Below are 19,784 nucleotides of genomic sequence, written 5' to 3' on the forward strand. Positions count from 1 at the left end.
TCTTTGTTAGCACTTAGCACTGCTGGAGTTCATCTAGTAACGCAGCCTGATGGGTTTAAGCAACTCGAATACACAGCAAAGATGAATACACTCAACTGAATGGCTTGTATTTCAACTAATGTTCCCTATTAAAGTGACAGATTAAAGCAAGGACCACGCGTGTTGCTCCGCTGTGAATATCTCATATCAGCCTGGTCTGCTCCCTTCTCTCCCTTTGTCGGTGTCATGCGTTTGCACCACTATGCTGTGTTTTCTGCTCCCAGGTGGTGAAAGGGAGCACCAGTACATTACAGTTTCTTTTTGGAAAGCCTCCATATCTCATCAGATCTGACACTGCAACATTTCAGCCAAGTTCCTTATTTCATATCTTTATTTTACTATTGCACCGTCCCTCATTGAAATTTTATGGTTTGCCTCAGTTCCTGGGTCCCTAATGCTTAAAGTGAACATTGTGAAACAGTGTGGAAGTGGAAAGCAGAGACCCTCTTCTATTCCATTATTTTATTTATTTATTTACTTAGTGTTCTTACTCCTTGAGAAATCTCCAAATTCGGAACTGCCCATGCCTCTAAAGTGACACTGTATACTCTGGGGCACTGTTACACTGCTAAAAATGGAAACTTGATGCTGCTTCTTGTGGGGTGGAAAGGAAACTGCTGAGAGAGGTGGTGGCTTTACCCCAGCCGCCTCATGATGCTGAGTGCTGGAGCAAAACGTTGTATAAGATCTCTGAAAACACAGTCACTTACCGCTCTTCTATGTAAATTCCAGATTACGGGCCAGATTCATTGTTGACATAAGCAGATGCAAATCTAATGAAGTCACTGCAGTTACTTCTACTTGTGCCAGAGGTGAATTTGTCCCTATTTTTGGAACACGCTAGTTTTGCTCTGCGGCACTGACACTGTGTTGTGTCAAAATCATTTCTGGTATGGTGTGGTGCTGCTGGCTGGCATGGTACTCCGTGTCAAACATCTGCTGAGCAGTGGCATTGCTCTGCTTTCTGATGGGATGTATCGTACTGCCATACCGTGCCTGAAGGCATCGAATAGGAATTGCTGCAGGATCTAAAGTAATGAGGAATGTGCACTAGTTGAATACCTGAATGTTTCAGCATCCTATGGGAAACAACGCTTTGCATGTCAGCACATCTACAAGCCTCTTGCAATCCCTTCATACACTTGAGGTGTAAAGTGATGTCCAGTGCACTCCCACCTCAACACATGGTGTTGGTGTAGTAAATGGACGGTAATTCTGTTTTGGCTTAGTGCTGGTTTAAATGGATTTTCTCCGCAGAAAGATACATGAGTATGAGAAGAGCTTTCTTCTACTCACAGTATTCCAGGCTTCTGTTGATCTGTACCAACTACAGGGGGATGGGGAGCCAGAGCGGGTGCAGGAGCCCCAGGGGTGATCTCTCCCTGTTGTCTAGCAACAGAACCTGAGGGAAGAGCATGGAGTTGTGTCAGGGGAGGGGCGGCTGGGAGTTAGGAAAGGGTCTGCACCAGAGTGCAGTGGGCATGGAACAGGTTGCCCAGGGCAGTGGGCACAGCCTCAAGTGCTGGAGTTCAAAAAGTGTCAGGGCAATGATCTCGGTCTTTTGTGGAGCCTGGAGTTGGACTCAGTAATCCCGTGGGTCTGTTACAGCTCAGGATATTCAATGATTCTATGATTCTATGTGGCACAGTGGGGCCGTTGCATTCAGCACTGCCAACCTTACTGTTGGGGCTGTAGAAAGTGAGAGAAGGGTGTTTCAGAGAGCCACATTGCCCAGGTTTACCCTGGATGGATAACAGTTAGCACTGGGTTTTCCTCAAATAAACCATTCAGAAGACCATATATGTGGCATAGCAAAGTGTGCATTGTTTGCATGTCAGCTGTGTATTTGAACTTCTTCCTGGCTGCATAGGTAGACAAAGGCAGATACAAAAAATGCAACTGCTATCAGGGACACATTATCAGAGCTCTATTAAAGGAGTACATACCTAGCTTAAGACCTGTATACCCCAAACTATAAAATTTAAAAAATAAAAAAATAAAAAAATAAAAATTCAATGTACCTGCAGGAAATTAGATCTCTTTTCAAAATATTGCAGCTGAATGTTTTAGAGAAATGCTTTCTATAAACAGGGAATCCTACCAGGGTCAGACAGAGCTATTTTAACCTTGTGCATTCATCTCACTGTTCTGGCAAAGGAGACACATGTCTGTGTGTGTGTATCTACAGAGAGAGAGATAGAGAGAGGGTACACATTTAGAATTTTTGGGGCTTTGGACACTATTAAGTATAGGTAAACTTCAAAGCAATTCATTATTATTATTAATGAAAAATAAATTTGAAATAATTCAATTTAAAGGGAAGAAAACAAGAGCAAACAAGTTCAGTGGTGCCCAGACTTATAACCTGGGGTAATGCTGCCAATTCAGACACTGACTCATTTCCATGTGAGGAATGGGATTGAAAGCTTTCAATAGAGGCACTGCAGTGGAGCAGCTCACGGGCAAAAATGCACATGCAGAGGTAGGCCGTGATTAGGTTTGGTTCTATCAGTTCTGGCCCTACTCCGATTCAGAGTTTCTGTGTGGTTTTCAAGTTGAATTGCAGTACAATTAATTGATTAAAATATGTAATTGTAGAATTGCTTGCGTTGGAAGGGACCATTAAGGGTCATCTAGACCAACTCCCCTGCAATGAACAGGGAGCATATATATAAAATAAAATTGAAAAAAATTGGTAGACCAAAGGTGGGAAGAGATTCTTCAGGGAGCTGAAAACACACTGCCTTTGCCAGGTTCTACAGGACAGGATCCTTCCTCCTTTTTCCTGGATGAATTCCGCGGCTGTGCTACCAATAGCATAGGAAGCAGAGGCGGACCATGCAGGTAACTCTCATCCGGGGGTGCTGTCCTGTCCCCGCACCCGAAGGAAAAGTTACCGATAATAAATAAGGTGCCAACGGTGATGCAGCTGTTAGCCAGTTGCCCGCGCACACGCGGCAATTACAACCGCTCCGCTGGGGGACAACCGCAGGTGCCTCCGGCCGCTCTGCGCGCCCGCGGGGCGGGAGGGGGGGGCTGGGGGCGCGGCCTCCTCCCCCCCGCCCCCGCGGCCGCTCCGCCGCCACCTCCGCCGGGCGTCCCGCGCCGCAGCCGCCGCCGCGCTATAAGTGCGGGCGCGGGGCGCGGCGGCCGCCGAAGATGCGCTGGCAGTCGGCGCTGCGCGGGGCCCCGCCGCGGCCGCCTCGCGCGGAGGAGGAGGAAGAAGAGGAGGAGGGGGAAGAAGGCGGTGGCGGCGCGGGGCGACCGCGACCGCGGCCATGAGCTGCTCGGACGTGGCCATGCAGCAGCCCGGCACGGCGGCGTGCGGCGTGCCCCGCTACGTGGGCCCGCCCGCGAGGGGCTGCCCGCAGGTGAGGCGCGGGGATGCGTCGGGGAGGGCGATGGGGGTGTCTCGGCGGCCCCCCCCCCCCCACTCCCCCTTGGCGGACTGCACGGCGCATCGCTGCCTGCCCGGGGCGGAGACCTCCGCCCGATGCGCCGTGCAGCCCCCGGCGCGCTTTGGAGATGCGGGTTGCTCGTGAGGGTGCCCCAGAGCAGCGGACCCTGGTAAGACTTTGAAATCAATCTGAAAGCCATCCCCAGTCGTATATTTGGGGAGCGGGGCTGGCTTGTTCGGCGAGGGGAGAAAGTTGCTTCTCACCTCCGTCTCCGCTGTGCGCTCCGCATCCGCGCACTGAGCTGAACGTGCGGCCGTCACGGGCATGGGACCGCGCCGCTCCCGGCGCACCGCTCGGCTCTGCTGCGGGATCGCTGCAGAGGGTTGCAGCTGAATTTGGTGATCGGATGTATTAGGAAGGGAAAAAGAATAAAGAAAAAAAAAAAGAGGAAAAAAAAGTGAATCAGGAAATTCTTATCAGGCTGACAGCATTTTTAGACTATGCAGTGCGTGGGTGAAGTGGGACTAATATTGACTTGGCCCTAATGTAGTCATCTGAGAATACATTTTTTGGTTGTTGCTGCATTCCATAAGGTTTTATCATTATTATCCATGAAGATTGTTTTCTCCGTACATGGGAAGTGACCCCTAATATCAACTTGCCTGGGAGACACAAATATGGGCTAAACCATTAAAATTCCAATCATTTGTTATTGTTTTTTCTTTATCGTTGGGAGGAAGAGATTTTGTAGTGTGGCACCAAAGTGGACTTTGCCAGGTTGCTCATGTTATTCTCTGTAAACATGGGCTCTGGAAAGCTTACGAGTTTAGTCTGTTCCTGCATGCCTGTGTTATTATTTCTTCTCTAATCTAGGTCGCAGCTTGCAGAACCCTCACCTTGTTCAGTGGTTTTTAGCTGTGAACTTTGAGTATCCGGAGCTCCTGTTAGTAGCCTGCTCAACTTAGAGGGAAAATAAATAACCTCAAATGATTAGACTCCTTGATTAAGGGACCTAGAAGTAGAAAAGTGTGATTGGAACTTCAGGCCTGGGTGGACTTTTTGGCACTTGGCTCTGCAGGCGCTTGGCTGTGTTTCGCTTCCAGCTTTTGCAGCACTTCATAGATGAAAATCTCTTCAGCACCCATTAGCGGCTGCATCGCACTCCCGTGCGGTTGCTCTTTATTTTTAAACAGAATCAAGAAGTTTCTCCATCAGCTGTAAGCAGTACCACATCTGAAACATCCCAGAGGCACCGTAACGAAAGCCAAAGTTTCTTGAAATTTCATTTTAAATAAACTGAGTTCCTGTGGCTTGTGTTATTTATGAAATGTGGAGGTAGATATGCAAGGCAAGAAACACAGCTCTGTTGAGCCAGTGCAGCTTACGAGCCATGGCCAGTACAATGTATCCCGTTTCCATCAAAAAGCATTCTAGAACTCGCTGTCCCATGCGTTATTGACAGTTTGTTTTAGTTAATCCTGCTTGTGCCAATTTTGCTGGAACATTTGGAGCTGGAGGGTCTTCACAAACCAGTTAAGTGTCAGGCTGGAAAACCGAGCTGCTCTTGCCGAACTGAGTGCTGTGCCCTCTGCCTCCAGCAGCTGCCATGTGTGGGGCTGTCGATGGGTTTTCCCTTAATCCAGTGCTTTTTAAAAAATAAGAAGTAGTAAAGATGGGATGGACTCCACATCTCTCTGTAGTCTTGGTGGAATAATTGCTTAGATAATGCATGGCATTCTGTGAGTCTCTGTTTCTTCCAAATCATCCTGTCAGGAACATTTAATCAAGTGGTAAAGAGCCTAAGAAAGAGGGAAGAAGAGTCTGTTGCCAGGTTTTTGTTTCTCCTTCCACATGTGTTCAACATGTAAGATACTCCTGCGCTCTTTGTAGGGATGATGACCATTTTAAAGAATGTTCTTCTTTGCTGGAATCAAAACTCTGGTTTAAAAATAACAATGAGGGAAGATGTATTAGGGGTGCATCTTTAAAAATAAAGCCCTGCACTGGAGCTGATGGAGCAGAGCTCACCCTTAAAATATCCAAGGACTCCATTGGGGCATTTTCCAGTGCCCTCATATACTCTGTTGTCTTTCCATAGACAGCGAAGGAATTTGTCTTTCTTGACTCTCCTGTTAATTTCAGTGAGCTGGAGGTGTGTTGCTCTAATTAAAGCTTATGCATCTTCATAGATCCTTGTAATGCATCTGTCTCAAACACAGTGGGTGATGGCAGCTTTCCGTGTCACTTTGAAGATCAAAGCAAGCTCCTTAGCAGCGGAACTGTCAATGCAGATGGACAGGTTTGAGCTCTGGGCATGGCACCTCTCTGGAGGTCACCTCCTTCTCTTTCTGTAGGTTGCATGCTGCACATGGGGGTATGGAGAAATGTCTCTGTCAAGCAGCTGACACTGTGTCACTGCTCCGTGCTGAGCAGGATTTGAACCGTCAGCTCCTTTTTGTATGTACAGATCTTGGGTTGCTCTGAACAATGGATCTATATGTGCCCAGATTGTATTTTATTTTGTTTTTCTCTTTAGAGAATGCTCCATCACACCTTCTTAAAAGATACTACACTCCAAAGATACTCCAACATTTCTCTTCTGTAGTTGTCACTCTACTGAATCAGTGCAGATCTGATTTTGCCTTGCACAGTGATGTGGAGTTTGTGGAACCTCCGCTTTAACCATTTTGCAGCAGAGAAAGAACATGCTAGCAACTTAATTTAGTTGAGACTTTTTCTTTTAAAGTGCTCAGTGGACTGAAGCCTGAATTCCTATTGAATGTTAATGGGAGTGAAGACTTAGCACCTTAAATCTTTGAGACTGCTGAAGTCCAGGATGTTTTCTGGAGAGAAATGAGAGTATGTATATTTAGGTGCTTACGTGGTGCCACAGAGAACTAGTGAAAATAGGCTGGGACCCTATTCCTGCAGATAAAAGGGGATTTCTATGTTTCTTTGCCAAAATACAGAGTACATGTGTGATGGTGTTACAATAAGAGCATGTTGTCGTACGTGGTACGGAGTCATGCTTGCCAGACTGTAAAGCTCTTTGGTATGATGAAATTAAAACCCCTCTCACAATTCTGAAACTGCAGTAGTAAGCCTCGGATTGCTTATATCTTGGGTGAGGAATGGGTGTAACAGAGCTGCTTGTTCGAAGAGTCTGGAAACACCTAATTGGCAAAGAATTCTGATTTATTCTTGGTGCACAAGGAACGCAATGACAGCTTGCCATACCCTGTCATCTAGGGACAGTTAGCTGCAGAGCTCAGGCTAAGGTAGGATTCACTGTAGCTCACTCACAGTTGAGCTTACGACCTTTTAAATGGGAAGTTACAGTAAATGGTAGTTTTGGAACATCTCCATGGTATGTAGATGTGGAGAACTAAGCCAAAGAGCATCCTTGCTACATCAGTCTCACATAAAGAGCTGTGATATGCTCAAGTCAGACTTTCTTCTGGCAGTGTTGTAGACAGACTTTTTCCAGATAAGGGCTTGTCTCTGTTTGTAAATTAGGTCACTAACTCAACTCTTCCTTCCAGACTAACATCGCTGCAGACAGGGACAAGTCATGCTCACTGTTGTGTCAGCTGGCTGTAGCTAAACCCATGCTTGTACAATGTACTTCAGTTTTCCGGAAAAGTTCTTTGCATCACATGTTTGCAGCTTTGAAGACTGAGTTATAATATTGATGCTGGGTGTGCGTGGTCCACAGCATCCGATACAGCAGATAGCAAGGCAGACAGTAGCTTTGTGTTTCGTTTTTGTAGCTCAGCTTCTTCCTAAAGGCTTGTTCTGAAGTCTGATGGGTGTCCTGCAACTGACTTCACTACAGAATGAAGGGCTTCAAAGGCTGCTTTCAGAATTACAGGTTGTAAAGCTGGGATTAAGTCCTCTGGGGGGACAGAGGGGAGGAAGAGGTTGATTGGTTTTTTTTTTTTTTCAGGGAAGAATTTTGTTGTTCTTGCTGTTTTAATCCCATGAGAGAGGACCTGCTAATATCAACTATTTGTCTTGCTTTACTGGTTATTCTGATCTGGATCAAACTCTATTTCTTCTTCCTATAAATACATACAAATGGAACTCTAGGGTTTAATGCACAGTTCTGTTCAGAGGTACCCCAATAGATTATAAATTCAGACTATTTCCACTGCTTCTGTCTATCAGCTGAATATTGTGAGGTCTTCCGGCTCTGCTGCTCTAAATCCCATCTTTCACCTGGAAGAAAGAGCTTTGCTTTGCTATCTGTTTGCTTGTTTGCAAGGGCAATAGTTAGCATTTCCTATTTTCAAGGCACGCATCAAATGCTGCTTTTAGGCTTAGCATTCCACTCCATGATTACATGAAATTGTCTTCTTGAATACTTTCTGTGTTATCAATATGAGCCTGCTTGGCAGGCAGCTCCACAAATGAAGTACTGCCCGTGATTTGCCTAGGGTTTGTTACTGAAATTCCTTCTCAGAAGCTCATGTCGAATGACAGCCTTTTTCTCAGGATAGGGTCATATAGTATTTCCTCAGTGTAGTGGTTCTTTATTTTTGGTTCCTGTTCTTTCTCTCATAATGGAAAATCTGTAACAGGTGGCCACAGGCACACCAGACTTTCATGTTTGGGAGCATAAAGGACCATATGCTGCACGATGGCATGTATGGAGATAATAAGTTGTAGGAACAGGCAACCAGCTTATATGTAATATAAGAGCCAGCCTGAATTTTTGGTTCAAATTCAGCTTAACTAAAACTTTTTCCAGTCTCAGCTGTGCTTTGGTAGTTTTTAGGGTGTGCTGCCCACTGGCCGCTTTCAGCTGGAAGTGAATTTATTTTTTTCAGTTTATGAAAAGGAATGTTCTGACATTTTTACCAGACACCCCGGCTGAGATCCGGGACCCTTGAAGTCAATTGGACTTTTGCCATTGGCTTTCATGTGGCTGGGGCTTCTCTGCGTGAGAGCAGTTTCCCCTGGTTCTGAGTAGGGTATGTCAGAAAATAAGGGGAATCAGCAAGACAGAGATTTTGTGGGAGATTTTGATCCACATGCTTTCTTAGCGTGAAAGATCTGAGCGGTCCGTTTTTCTCCTAAAGGCTGCGTGATGTTATCTGGCATAAGCAGTCTCTTCTTTAATATTTCCATATTGCTGATTAGCTTTGGACCTTTAGCTTCCATTTGTTAGACCACTTGCAGTAAGTGCTTGAATTCTCTTTGGAATAAGTCTGTTTGTGAATATACAAAACATGTAAAATAATATTGGTTTAAGCTGAATGCAGCCTACGCTGTAAGTATTATTTACTTGGAGATGAGACCATTCATCCCTCAGCCGCAAACTCGTGTCTGTTATTGAATGTGGTATCAGATGCTACAAACACTGAATTTCCCATTTCTCTACCTATTTTCCAGAATGCTAATCTGACTTTGAATTATATACTCCGTGTCTTGGCCAACTTGAGATTTTCTGTGTTTGTTTTGTTTTCTTTTTCAGGGGCTTCTGACCTCAGTCTCTAGCCTTTAAGGAAAAAGGAGGTATAATTTATAAGCATATAAAAATATTACAGATAGGAGCATAGGCAAGGCAGACGCAGTGTTTGGTCAGCATATACACTTTATAAAGACCTTACAAGTACTATTGACTGCTTAGATATATGCCAGAACTCCTTGTAAGAAAGAAATAGAAGGGAAACCAGACTAGCCTGGCTTCGTTATCAGAAACCTAACGTGTGATGTTTGGGTTTTTTCTCCTTTGGTTTTATTTCTTCTTCTCTCATCAGAATGGTACAAATTAATTCAGTTGATGGTCTTGCCTGCTTTTCCACTCATTCAAATGCAGCTGAAAATGCAAAGAAAAGATTACTGTTATGGTCAGAAAAAGTGATGCAGAATTTACACATACACAGAGATGTAATTCTAAGGGAGTTAGGGAGAGAAAAAAATTATTTTTATTAAAGAATGTGTACAATATAAAGGGCGTATATCCACTGTATACAAAGAAAATCTGCTTTATCTCTCTTATTGCTTCTTATTTATAAATTTAAATCTCTGTAATTACAGGAAAGAAAAAAAAATTAGCTGATATTTTTAACCTGAAATACAAATTAAGTAGATCTGTATCTGATCACAGGGTTGATTCGGTCTTGAAGCATCTTTTAATTAGGAGATCTTATTCTTTGCAAAAAGCTCTCCACAAAACATAACTTTTCACTGTAAATTTCTTTAGTCTGTACACAACCCCTTATAGTTGTCCATCAGTACTGCTATCTTTTTTTACATTAAAAAAAAAGGACTCAGATTCAGTGTTTTCAAAAACAGCTAGTATTTGGAATGTCTTGTAATGACTACCCATGGACTGGAGGGGAGGGAAGAGAGTTGAAATGGAAAATGAATTAGATTCTTAGGCTGTAGAAAGGGGAACATTCCTGCACAGAGAAGCGGCTCTGGAGATAAGTTTTAATTTCCTGAGCTCCAGTCTCTATATGGGAACATTGAAAGACTTCCTTCCTGATAACCAAGTCAAGCCAGGGGCTATATTAAACGATGTGTTTCTGTATATAATTGTGTGCTTGTGTATGTATTTGTGTACTTGCAGTATAGATACAAATAGCGTATCTATAATGATAGAAGCCAACTTTGGAAGTGTGTTGCGTGTATTCGGAGTCTAGCAGACATACTGTATCTGAGATGTTGTAATATATCAGTATCTATTTGGATATCTTTAAAGGATCCCTTCCACACTTTGTCTCTATTTAAAATAAATAAATAGTTAAAAATAAAAAAATTAAAAGTCTCCTTCCCAACCACTTTTTAGGAGGATCTGAGTTGTACTGAACCTTTAAACATTTTCAAGCCACTGAGATGGATGTGTTATCAATTTCTAATGCGTGCTTCTCCTGTATGTATGATACTGTGATAACTGTTTCTGTCTTGTTGAGGTCTCATCCTGTGATGATTTTTTAGACAAAACCGTAAAAGTCACTGTGGGTAACATCTGAGCAATGCAGGAGCAAATGTTAGACTTTTTTTTTGGTTGGTTAGAAGATGCACAAAACACCAAGAAAAGTACAGGTCACTTCAAATTCTATGTGTATAAATGCGAGTCTGATAGCTTCAGGCTACCTTTCATTTTAGCAATTAGTTTCTAGTAAAACTTTATTATTTTGTTCTTTGTTTATTGCTGTTTATTTGTTTTGTTTTTTAACATCTTGTGATAAAGCTGTATGTCCTTATCTAAGCAGAGCCACAGTACTACTTATTTGTGAAATAGAGATTTATTTGAATTCCAGGTCCTTTGCCTGGATGTTCCAGGCCAGAAAAAAAAAATTTGGTTACATCCCTCAGTGCAGTTTTTACAACAGCATTAGAATTTAAGTGTAGTATATTACTGTTGTATGTGTTCCAGTTAATCTACCACAATGCGAGATACATCGCATAATTGCTGTGAGCCTGTAGTATGGTAGGGCTTAGTTCCACTTACAAGTAGATCTTACTTACAATTAATTGGTTTTAATAATCACTTGGTTATTAAACCACTAATAAGAATTATCTCCTGAATTTCTATTTTGTATTACAAAGGGATAATTTTTGTCAGCTTATGTGATTTTAGAAAGCATTGAATGTACATACATTGATAGTATGCAAGATTGGAGAATGACTTACAATTATTTCTAGGTCTGACAAATGTATTTATTGTATAACTGGAACTTTATAGACTTTATAGTTGTTTAACTTGCTCTATAGAACAACTCTGGAAAAAGAGAAAAAAGCCATAAAGTTAAAGGGATTCTGATGCTGCTAAACTGTTGCCAAGCAAACCATAAAAGATAAGTCAAGCTGTAAGACTATAGAAAAGTGATGAAATACTTCTGCATATGTGCCGTAGTTGTTTTGGGTTCCTGAAGCTGCTTGTGTGTAAAGTCAGCTGTGGAAATGGCTAGCTGGCTAAAAGCTATGATTCCTGCAGCACAACTGTTGTGGGGAGATTTTTTCTGTGAAAACAGTTGTAAAGTGGAACATCTGAAAAATATGTTCCATGCAAAATGGATCTTCACACACATTTATTTTGACATTTAGGTTTGATTCGAGAGAAAGAGAGAGGATTCTGAAATAGCTATTCACAGATGGCTTGTGCTAGCTTGATTTTTCAAAATGCTTCTCCATGTTTTTAGTTTGGAGGGATTTTTTTTTTGCATGTGTTTGCAGACTTGTCAATCCCCCTCTTCCTCCAGATCATATGTTTAAATTTTTTATTGCTCGAATTTTTCTCCTTTCCTCCAGAAATTTGTGTTAAAACAAACAAACTAAAAAAGAAAACTCTACCAACCAAAAATTCTCACTACCTGAAGAGTTACTTTTTCATGATAGAATCCAAGCAGCCAAAAAACCCACACACTTTCCTGGCCTTAAGTAACAATTTATGTATTTTGTAGATTTCTGAAATGCAGAGGAAGGCTGTTAATGGATCATGGAGTTCACCCACTGTTCTGTCCTCTCACTCAGGAGAGTGCAGTTGGGAAAGTTGGGTGGACATTCAAGTAGAAGAATGAAACACAGAGTTTGTGTACTTGGCCACTTGTTTGCAGGGCTGGATACAACCTCTGCAGCCCTTTCTGATGAGAATACCCTTCCAGGTGGGAGTCAGCAGTGAATTGTTAGAGTCTGCCTGTTTTCTTTTGAAGGTATTGGGTGAAAGCCATTGCTGTTAAATTGCTTGTGGCTGTGAAATGTGTCTGAGAAGCAGGTCCATCTGTGTGTGAGGAATTAAGATTCTAAGTAAGTGCCTCTGGTAATCTCTTCTTTGTAAAATGTTGGTGCAGAATATCCCTGTGGCCCAACTGCAGTGAACTGAAATTAGTATTCAATGCATTCAGTTATTTTTCTTTAAGGAAAACAGATGTTGAGCTTGTACTGAATGCCTTTAGTGATACATCTCTTGTTTGTTTTGTTTTTAATCCCAGAAGAAATTAGCTGTATACAACAAGATGCAGGAGTCTCTGGAAGTGACTCTTCCCAGCAAGCAAGAAGAGGATGAGAAGGATCAGCCAGCTGAGATGGAGTACCTGAACTCTCGCTGCGTCCTTTTCACCTACTTCCAGGGAGACATTGGTTCAGTAGTGGATGAACACTTCTCAAGAGCCTTGAGCCAAGCCAGTAGCTTCAACCCAGAAACCGCCCTTACCAAGAGCAAGGCAGGGCTAAGTCCTTTGTGGAGAGGTAAGAGGAGCAGGAACTTGGGCTGTATCGTAGTAATGGATATTACATTGCAGCTGAAATTTTGCCCCCCTGTGCATGTTCAAAATTCCCTCCCAAAACTGAAAGAAATGAGGAGCTGCTTGTGATTGAGTGATCTGGTGCATTAAAGGAGAAAGAGGTTCCAAAGGCATGGAAGAAGCAGGAGTCTACCACTCCTCCCATAGCCCATGGTTCCACAAAGGCCTGGAGGGAGCCCAGATGAGCTGATGTGGCTTCACAAATGTCTGCTGCAAGATCTGAGGCTTATTTTTAAGCTCTAGGTGTGAAACTTGGCCTGCAAGCCAAGCTGTTTGGGATTCTGTCCTTGGAAGTGAGGAAACCCATGCAGCATACTTGGGTGACTTTGCCAGGTAATTAGGATTTGTCTGTGGCTGCTTTCTGGGTAGGGAGGAGCCGACACAGGCTGGAAAAGGCTTGGATGAAGCTCTGGCTCATGTGGCTGTAGCCTGCTTTCAGAAGAGCTTGTAGGAGAGATATGGCCTTTGCTACTGATCTCCTGCATATCAAATAAGACTGACAGTACTTCACTTCCTAACAGGAAGTAGAAACATGGTCAATGCTGTGAAGCATTTGAACAGCACTGTAATATTCATGCTTCGTAATGAATATAAGCATTTTCAGTGTAATATTGAACAGATATTGCCAGATGAGCTAGGTAGATCTTACAGATAAGATTTTAAAGTTGGTGGCTGGAGAAAGATATCCATCAAGACACTGCTTTCCTTGTGTTGCGTGTGCCAGTTTGTGCAGTTTTTCAGATACACAAAAGATCATTAATTCTGATCTCCTTATGTGGACTGTCAAAAGGATTGTAAAAGAATAGTGAGTAATGGCCTTGCAACAAGCTGAGTGAGAGTTTCTTGGAGGATCCTTGTAGGAGTGGTGGTGTTCATAATCAGTGATGCTGAGGTGAGAGTACATTAATGAAAGTCACAGATAATGAAGAGAGGATTTTTAGAAACCACTGTGAAGAGAAAAATAGCACAGAAGAACTTGCTTTCCAGAAGGATAATGACAAATCCAAGGAAGTTTAAGAAAAGGTCAGCACAAGTGGCTAGGGAGCTAGAGGAATTTATGGCTTCAGACGAGACCATTAATGTTAATGGGAAATTTTCCGTTGACTTGACTGAGAGTAAAACTGAATCTGTGCTTACTGAAAAGGAGACTGGAGCATTTATAAACGACCCTGACATACTGTAAGTGTTTTAGAGGTGGGATCAAGGCAGCCACTAGAGATCCATGCCTACAACAGACCTTCTCTACTGGATGTTGAGACATATCTCAGGGTGGGGGTTGTGTTCTTCTCTTCAGCCTCAGACATAGTCTGTTTTGCTCTGACCCTCTCAGTTGTACATGACTCTACAGAGGTCTCTACAAGCGTCAAGATTATCTGGCACAGCAGTTCTTCACACACGCTGACTCCTTAGCCACGATACCCCATGCCATTGGAGCATGGAGGTCTGCGTGTCTGGAAAGTGTTACAAGAATAAAGTAAGAAAATATGCCCCTTGTTATCGTTACACCTGCTGAAGCAGTGTGAAAATACCCAAGGAGGTTGCTAGGCAGGGCTGCTTGCTTCTGCACTGAAGACTCTAGGGAAGATCACCATGTTTGCTTCTTCAAAGAAGAGATTTGGCCAGGGCTTTATTGAAGTGAGCTTCTGAAACATGGCTGTTTGAAAAAGTGGAGAAAGAATGATGCTAATGCTTTAGACTTTTTGTTCATATACTATAGTTGAAGATGCTCATTTACAGCAAATGCGTATGAATTTGCATTCCATTACCTTAAGAATTTAAAATATCATTGGATTGAAGATCTTTTATGAATAAACTTTGTGGAAAGCCTTTTTGTCAATAAATAAGAAACCATCATTAATAAAGAATGAATTGTCAATAAATTATTAAAATATCAATTTAAAAACAATTAAGAAGATTTTTCTGTATTAGAAAGTACAGATTTAACTGGAAAATGTGTGGAAATTAGCTGTCTATTCAGCTCATTGTATTATAATTTCTTTACCTGAAAGGAAGGACTAGCAGTGTTTTCTGCTTAATTTTCATCTAAGTTGTAGCTTTTTTTAGTGTCTTGATGGATATGCAAACTATAATTTTAAATATGGTATTATTACATTTTTTGTTTTAAGGAGGAATTTTGCTTGTGTGTAGAAAAGAGAATCAGTTGTCTATTTTATATAGAAAATACTGATCAGATTAAGCTAAAATTATCTTCAAGGTTGACCTTCTACAAATTATAGATTCCTACAGACTTAGGTAACATGAATGCTGAATACCTGATGCACCTGAAATCTTTCTTGGGGGCTACACTTAAATAAATGTTACCTTTATAGTATTTTTATCAACGTGCTTTTTCCTATCCGAAGGGGAATTATCGTTTTCTTGCGGGTTGTTATTTTTCCCCTCTTGCCTCAATGGAAAAGTAATGCGCTTCAGAAAATTCCATACATTGTCTTCTTTATGGCATGTGGGCATTGGCATGTTTTCCTTGTGTGTTGGCCAACCCCTATTAACATTTGCATTAGTCACCACTTTGTGGTATCTGAGATCTTGCCATCTCCCTACCTCCCTCCACTTCAGAGTAGGAAATAGTGGTAACTGAATATCTTTGTTGGCACACAATTTTGGTTATATACCTCCTTCTTCCCCCTCTAAAGCCTCTGGAAACTACTCAGGTTTTTTTGTTTTGTTTTGTTTTGTTCTGGTTTTTTTCTTAAGGACAGGGCTGAAATATCTCCATTGCCACGTCTCATAGAGCCCAAGCATTTGGCATGGTAACATCTGTAAATGTAATTGTCTGAGCTAACTACTTTAGAGGAAAGAACAACCTTCAAGCACAGAGGAAATGTATGGTAGTTGTGGGTTGTGGTTCAGTACAGAGATGGTTCTTCTTGATGGTGATGTACACAATGTTTAGTAGTATCCTCTGTGAGCATTCAGGTTGGATGAAATTTCCTTGCAAATTCATATAATGTGAATGGGCATTGCACCCCAAGTGATGTGAGTTCACCTTGACCAAAGAGGTTGTCTCAGTGGTGGGTGCACCATGACAGTTTCTGACGTTGGCAACAGCTTTGTGAAATGGACATGAGTTTGACAAATTGGGATGATCAAATGTGTTTGCTGTGGCCTAGATCTGTTGGTGAAGTCAAGCTGATATGCAATCTGGGATGAATTCGTATTGGTAAATTCAGTGTTTTAAAGTGTACCCTCCTGATATTAGAATTATCGTGCAGATAGTTTGTGGTTTTCTGCCCTTTTTTGAAGTGGGGTGGTTTGGATATAGGGCTTTTCCATTCTGATAATAGCCAAATGGTTTTCAAAAACTTCCCCACGACAGTGATTTATTTTCCAGAATACTGACAATACATTATCAAGCTGTTTCCCTGTTGAGCAGTGAGGAAAATAACAGACTGGGTATGAAGAAGCTTGTTTTTGATTTTCTTTTTTTTTTTTTTTTTCAACCCTACTACCAACATTAAGCCCTGTGCACTCTGTCTCTCAGTCTAATCCCTTGTAACAAGGAACAGTTCATAAGTGATGAACAATACCAGTTTCAGAGGGGTGCTGAAGCTGCTGTTAGATGCTTGAAGCTCTCCTCAGTCTTCTAGTATGAATCACAATAGGAATATAATGCTAAAAAAAGAAGCAATCTTCTGAAGAAGGCCATATTGCAGTTTGCTAGATAGGCTTGCAGCCTGTGAGAGGGTTTGGCACAGAGATAATTCTGTACAATTGTCCATAATGCATTTGTAAAGGTATTTCCAATACCAGAAGTTAATCAGACTCAATAAACTCCCTAAATCCTGGCCAATTGATGTGTGGAAAAAAAAATTGTTATTTGAAAGGATTTTAAAATACATACATAAGTGTTCAATGATACAGTGAGAAAACACTTTTACAGTTTTTGTTTCCAAAATATTTTATGTAAGCAAAGTTTAGAGGCAGGAGTGTTTGAAGAATCTGTTCATTCTCAATGATGTCTTCACTCAAATCTCATTCCAGTTGCTTGTTAAACTACGCAAAACAAAAAGTCGTTTAGGAAAAATATTATAAACATTTTTGTAAATGCTGTACGAGGAATAGAGAACTCCTCACCTTGTCAAATATTACGTTTCCCTGGCTTTATTTCTTCATTGGCTATTTTTATGACTTTGTTCTTTCATCGGAGGTCCTGTATTTTTATGTTTCCATCTTCGACCAAAAAAAAACCCACCAAAACCAACCCAAGCTATTTGAGCTGTGACATATTGCATGAAGCAGTGCTTTCAAACATGAGTTGGCAAGAGCGATATGTGAGTGGAGATGCCAATACTGTCCTACGCATCAAAAACACTAACCGCACCTTCAAAAGAGGAATTTTTAGAATGTGATTTCATTATGTGAAGTTATTGGAATCCATTTAAATAAAGTTGAGCCCTAGCTGTAAGAAGCAGCAAGTCTTTTATTTCCAACAAAGACTATTTTCAGCTACATAGGTGATGTTGTTTGCCTGACAACAGGCAATGTTATGTATTCTATAAGAAAATAACATGAGGTGCATTCAGTTGATCACTAGCCCATTAAAGCATGCCATGAATTTGAAGAGAACTGGTATTATTCCAATAGCAAAATGTCTCATTCTGCAGTGTGAGCTGGTTCACTGTCCTCAGAAGCATTTAGAATCACAGCAGCTGCCTTTCTAAATGATAAGTTCTGGTCTGGTCAGGAGATACTATCTCTTCCTGATTCCTGTGTCAAGAACCCTGAGAGAGTTATGACCCATCAGTGTGGAGAAGTCTTCTCAAGGATGTCTTATATGTGTGTAAAAACCTGGTGTGAGGAAATGAAGATAATGGAGCCAAGCATTTCTCAGTAGTGTTTGTTGACAGGACAAAATGCAACAGGGCATGAATTAGAAAACAGGAAATTCCATCTGAACACAGGAAAACATTTTGTTTGTTTGTTTATTGTGAGGGTGATCAGTCACTGAACGATGTTGCCTAAAGAGGGTGTGGAGTTTGGTTCTTGTCCAAAATCTGATGGAATGTCATCCTGGACAATATGCACTAGGTGACCCTGCTTGAACAGGATTGGACTAGATGATCTTACGAGGTTTTCTCCAACCTCAACCATCCTGTGATTCTGTAATTACTCTGTAAGCTTGGGTTCAGCGTTATAAATTTGAGAGTAGAAAATTATTGAGGGTTTTTTTTTCATTAAATTGTTCTTCCAGCTTCAGTCATACTTATTTTCTTTCCTCTCTTCCAGAAAACTCAACAATATCAAGCCAAAGGAGCAGTTTCCCAACTTCATTTTGGACCAGCTCTTATCAGCCTCCCCCACCACCATGCTTAAGTGGAGTACACCCCGATTTCCCCATTACTGCACCAGGCACCTTCCCAACACCAGATCCCAGCAGCTGGCCAGGACACAGCCTTCATCAGACTCCACCTCCTCCTCCCCCTGCTGCAACTGAATCCTGGCATTATCCTTTAGCATCTCAGGTGAGCCCTTCATATGCACACATGCATGACGTGTACATGCATCGCCATCACCCTCATCCACACATGCACCATCACCATCCCAGTTCGCACCGCGACCCCCGCTATGGGTCTCTGCTGATGCCTTCAGTACGTGCAGCCAGGATTCCTGCTCCTCAGTGTGACGTGACTAAGACAGATCCTGCTGCTGTCACCAGCGCTACCTCAGCATGGGCTGGAGCCTTTCATGGAACGGTGGACATTGTGCCAAGTTTTGGGTTTGATGCAGGTAAGTTTGTTCAGTTGTGTCTGTGGCTTGTTTTAGAAGGAAGAACTTGAGAAAAGCAGTGTGGAGTCCCTGCAGCTGAAGTAGGGTTTTTTCTCAGAGCCTTCTCCAAATACATTTCCAGATGGGAATCCTTCCTGAAATTGCTGTCAGGGCAGACAAGCTGTGAAACATCCAGCTCTCTGCCTTTTACTGAAAGACCTCGGTCACTCTTGGTCCCACTCGAGCCAAATGAGTTGTAGTGTGATACACTCTTTTTTTACTTGTTTAAATCTTGTGGGAAATAATTAATTGCAATTCCATGTTGAAGCTTCCAGCTCATTCAGCTAGTTAGTGTGTCTGTTCACCAAAATATAGCTCCAAAGAGGACTGAACTAATAACTCCTCAGTACACAAGGGTTGCATCTTACTGATCTAAATTGGAACAGACCAGCATTTCCTTCCTCTGTGTATCTAGGTGTCATACAGAGCGGAGATGCTGCTTAAGCTGCACTCACCATCACACTAAACTTCATCCTGTAGGTTCTAGGCAGAGATCTCCAAATTAGATTTATTCTACCCCTGTCCATGGGACTGCCTTCATAAACTACATCGGCTGCATCATAGGCAAGTTTTGACTTGAAGGCTCTCACTTCAGTATTAGGAGCAGTCTGGCAACCCTCACTGTTCTTCATAGTCACTTGGTGTCAGAGGATGGGTGATACATTTCCAGCATCTCCTTCCACACTCATGTACACTGTTATGGCCTCCTTTTTCTGCTTGGTGCTTATCTGACCAGCAGATATCCTTACAGATTACTACTTAAACAACTTTTATTACTTTAATAAGGAAATACTGCATTTGCATCTCACTTCTTAAGATGTCTGTTTTTGTCTTCTTGAGGCTGTCTTCTTGTTAGCTCTAGCTGACCATTGTGTGAGAAGAGCTTCCTTGCTTTGATTAGCATGTAGGAGAACAAGGAATTGATGGTGGGAAAAAAGTGCTGTTTTTTAAATATGAAGTATTAGCAACCATATCCTAATTATTGCTAAGTGAACCTACTAAAAACCACTCTTCTCTTAATAGTAACTGAGAACCAGTAACCTCTTCTAAATACCATGTCACTTGCTCCTTCAAGAGTTTAAGAAAAAGAGCGATAAGATTCTTAATACTAGACAATTTTACATTTATTAATAACATTTCCAGCCATGCAGATGATACAAGAGGTATTGTGTTTTATGCTTGTAAGAATAAGATGGTAATCTAACAACATTGTGATAGAAAGTTCTGACAAATTCCATTATGGAAGTTGCTTTTTCTGAAGCAGGAGCAAATTGCTTTTGCCACTGATAGATGGTCCCAGACAGCT

The 19,784-nt window shown here is 41.9% G+C and overlaps 1 protein-coding gene and 1 long non-coding RNA gene across 4 annotated transcripts in view; one reads left to right on the forward strand and one right to left on the reverse strand.

Annotated features, from left to right (window-relative positions):
* Positions 1-3,830, reverse strand: LOC128091140 (uncharacterized). The gene is made up of 2 exons (XR_008211265.1): positions 3,701-3,830; positions 1-1,441 (listed from the first exon to the last, which is right to left on the reverse strand). It is a non-coding gene; the product is annotated as an uncharacterized LOC128091140 (long non-coding RNA).
* Positions 3,224-19,784, forward strand: part of VGLL3 (vestigial like family member 3) — a 25,417-nt gene continuing 8,856 nt past the window's right edge. Inside the window, exons 1-3 of one of the 3 annotated variants that reach the window (XM_052703928.1) lie at positions 3,224-3,410; positions 12,383-12,635; positions 17,939-18,439. In XM_052703928.1, coding sequence (XP_052559888.1) covers positions 3,318-3,410; positions 12,383-12,635; positions 17,939-18,439 — 847 coding nt within the window. In that variant the 5' untranslated portion in view covers positions 3,224-3,317. Of the gene's footprint in view, positions 3,411-7,203; positions 7,309-12,379; positions 12,636-17,938; positions 18,440-19,784 lie in introns of those variants that run through there. The other 2 variants (XM_052703923.1, XM_052703929.1) reach the window with 2 other exon arrangements.

Source organism: Tympanuchus pallidicinctus, unplaced genomic scaffold (genome assembly GCF_026119805.1).
Source record: "Tympanuchus pallidicinctus isolate F22 unplaced genomic scaffold, pur_lepc_1.0 scaffold10, whole genome shotgun sequence".
NCBI lineage: Eukaryota > Metazoa > Chordata > Aves > Galliformes > Phasianidae > Tympanuchus > Tympanuchus pallidicinctus.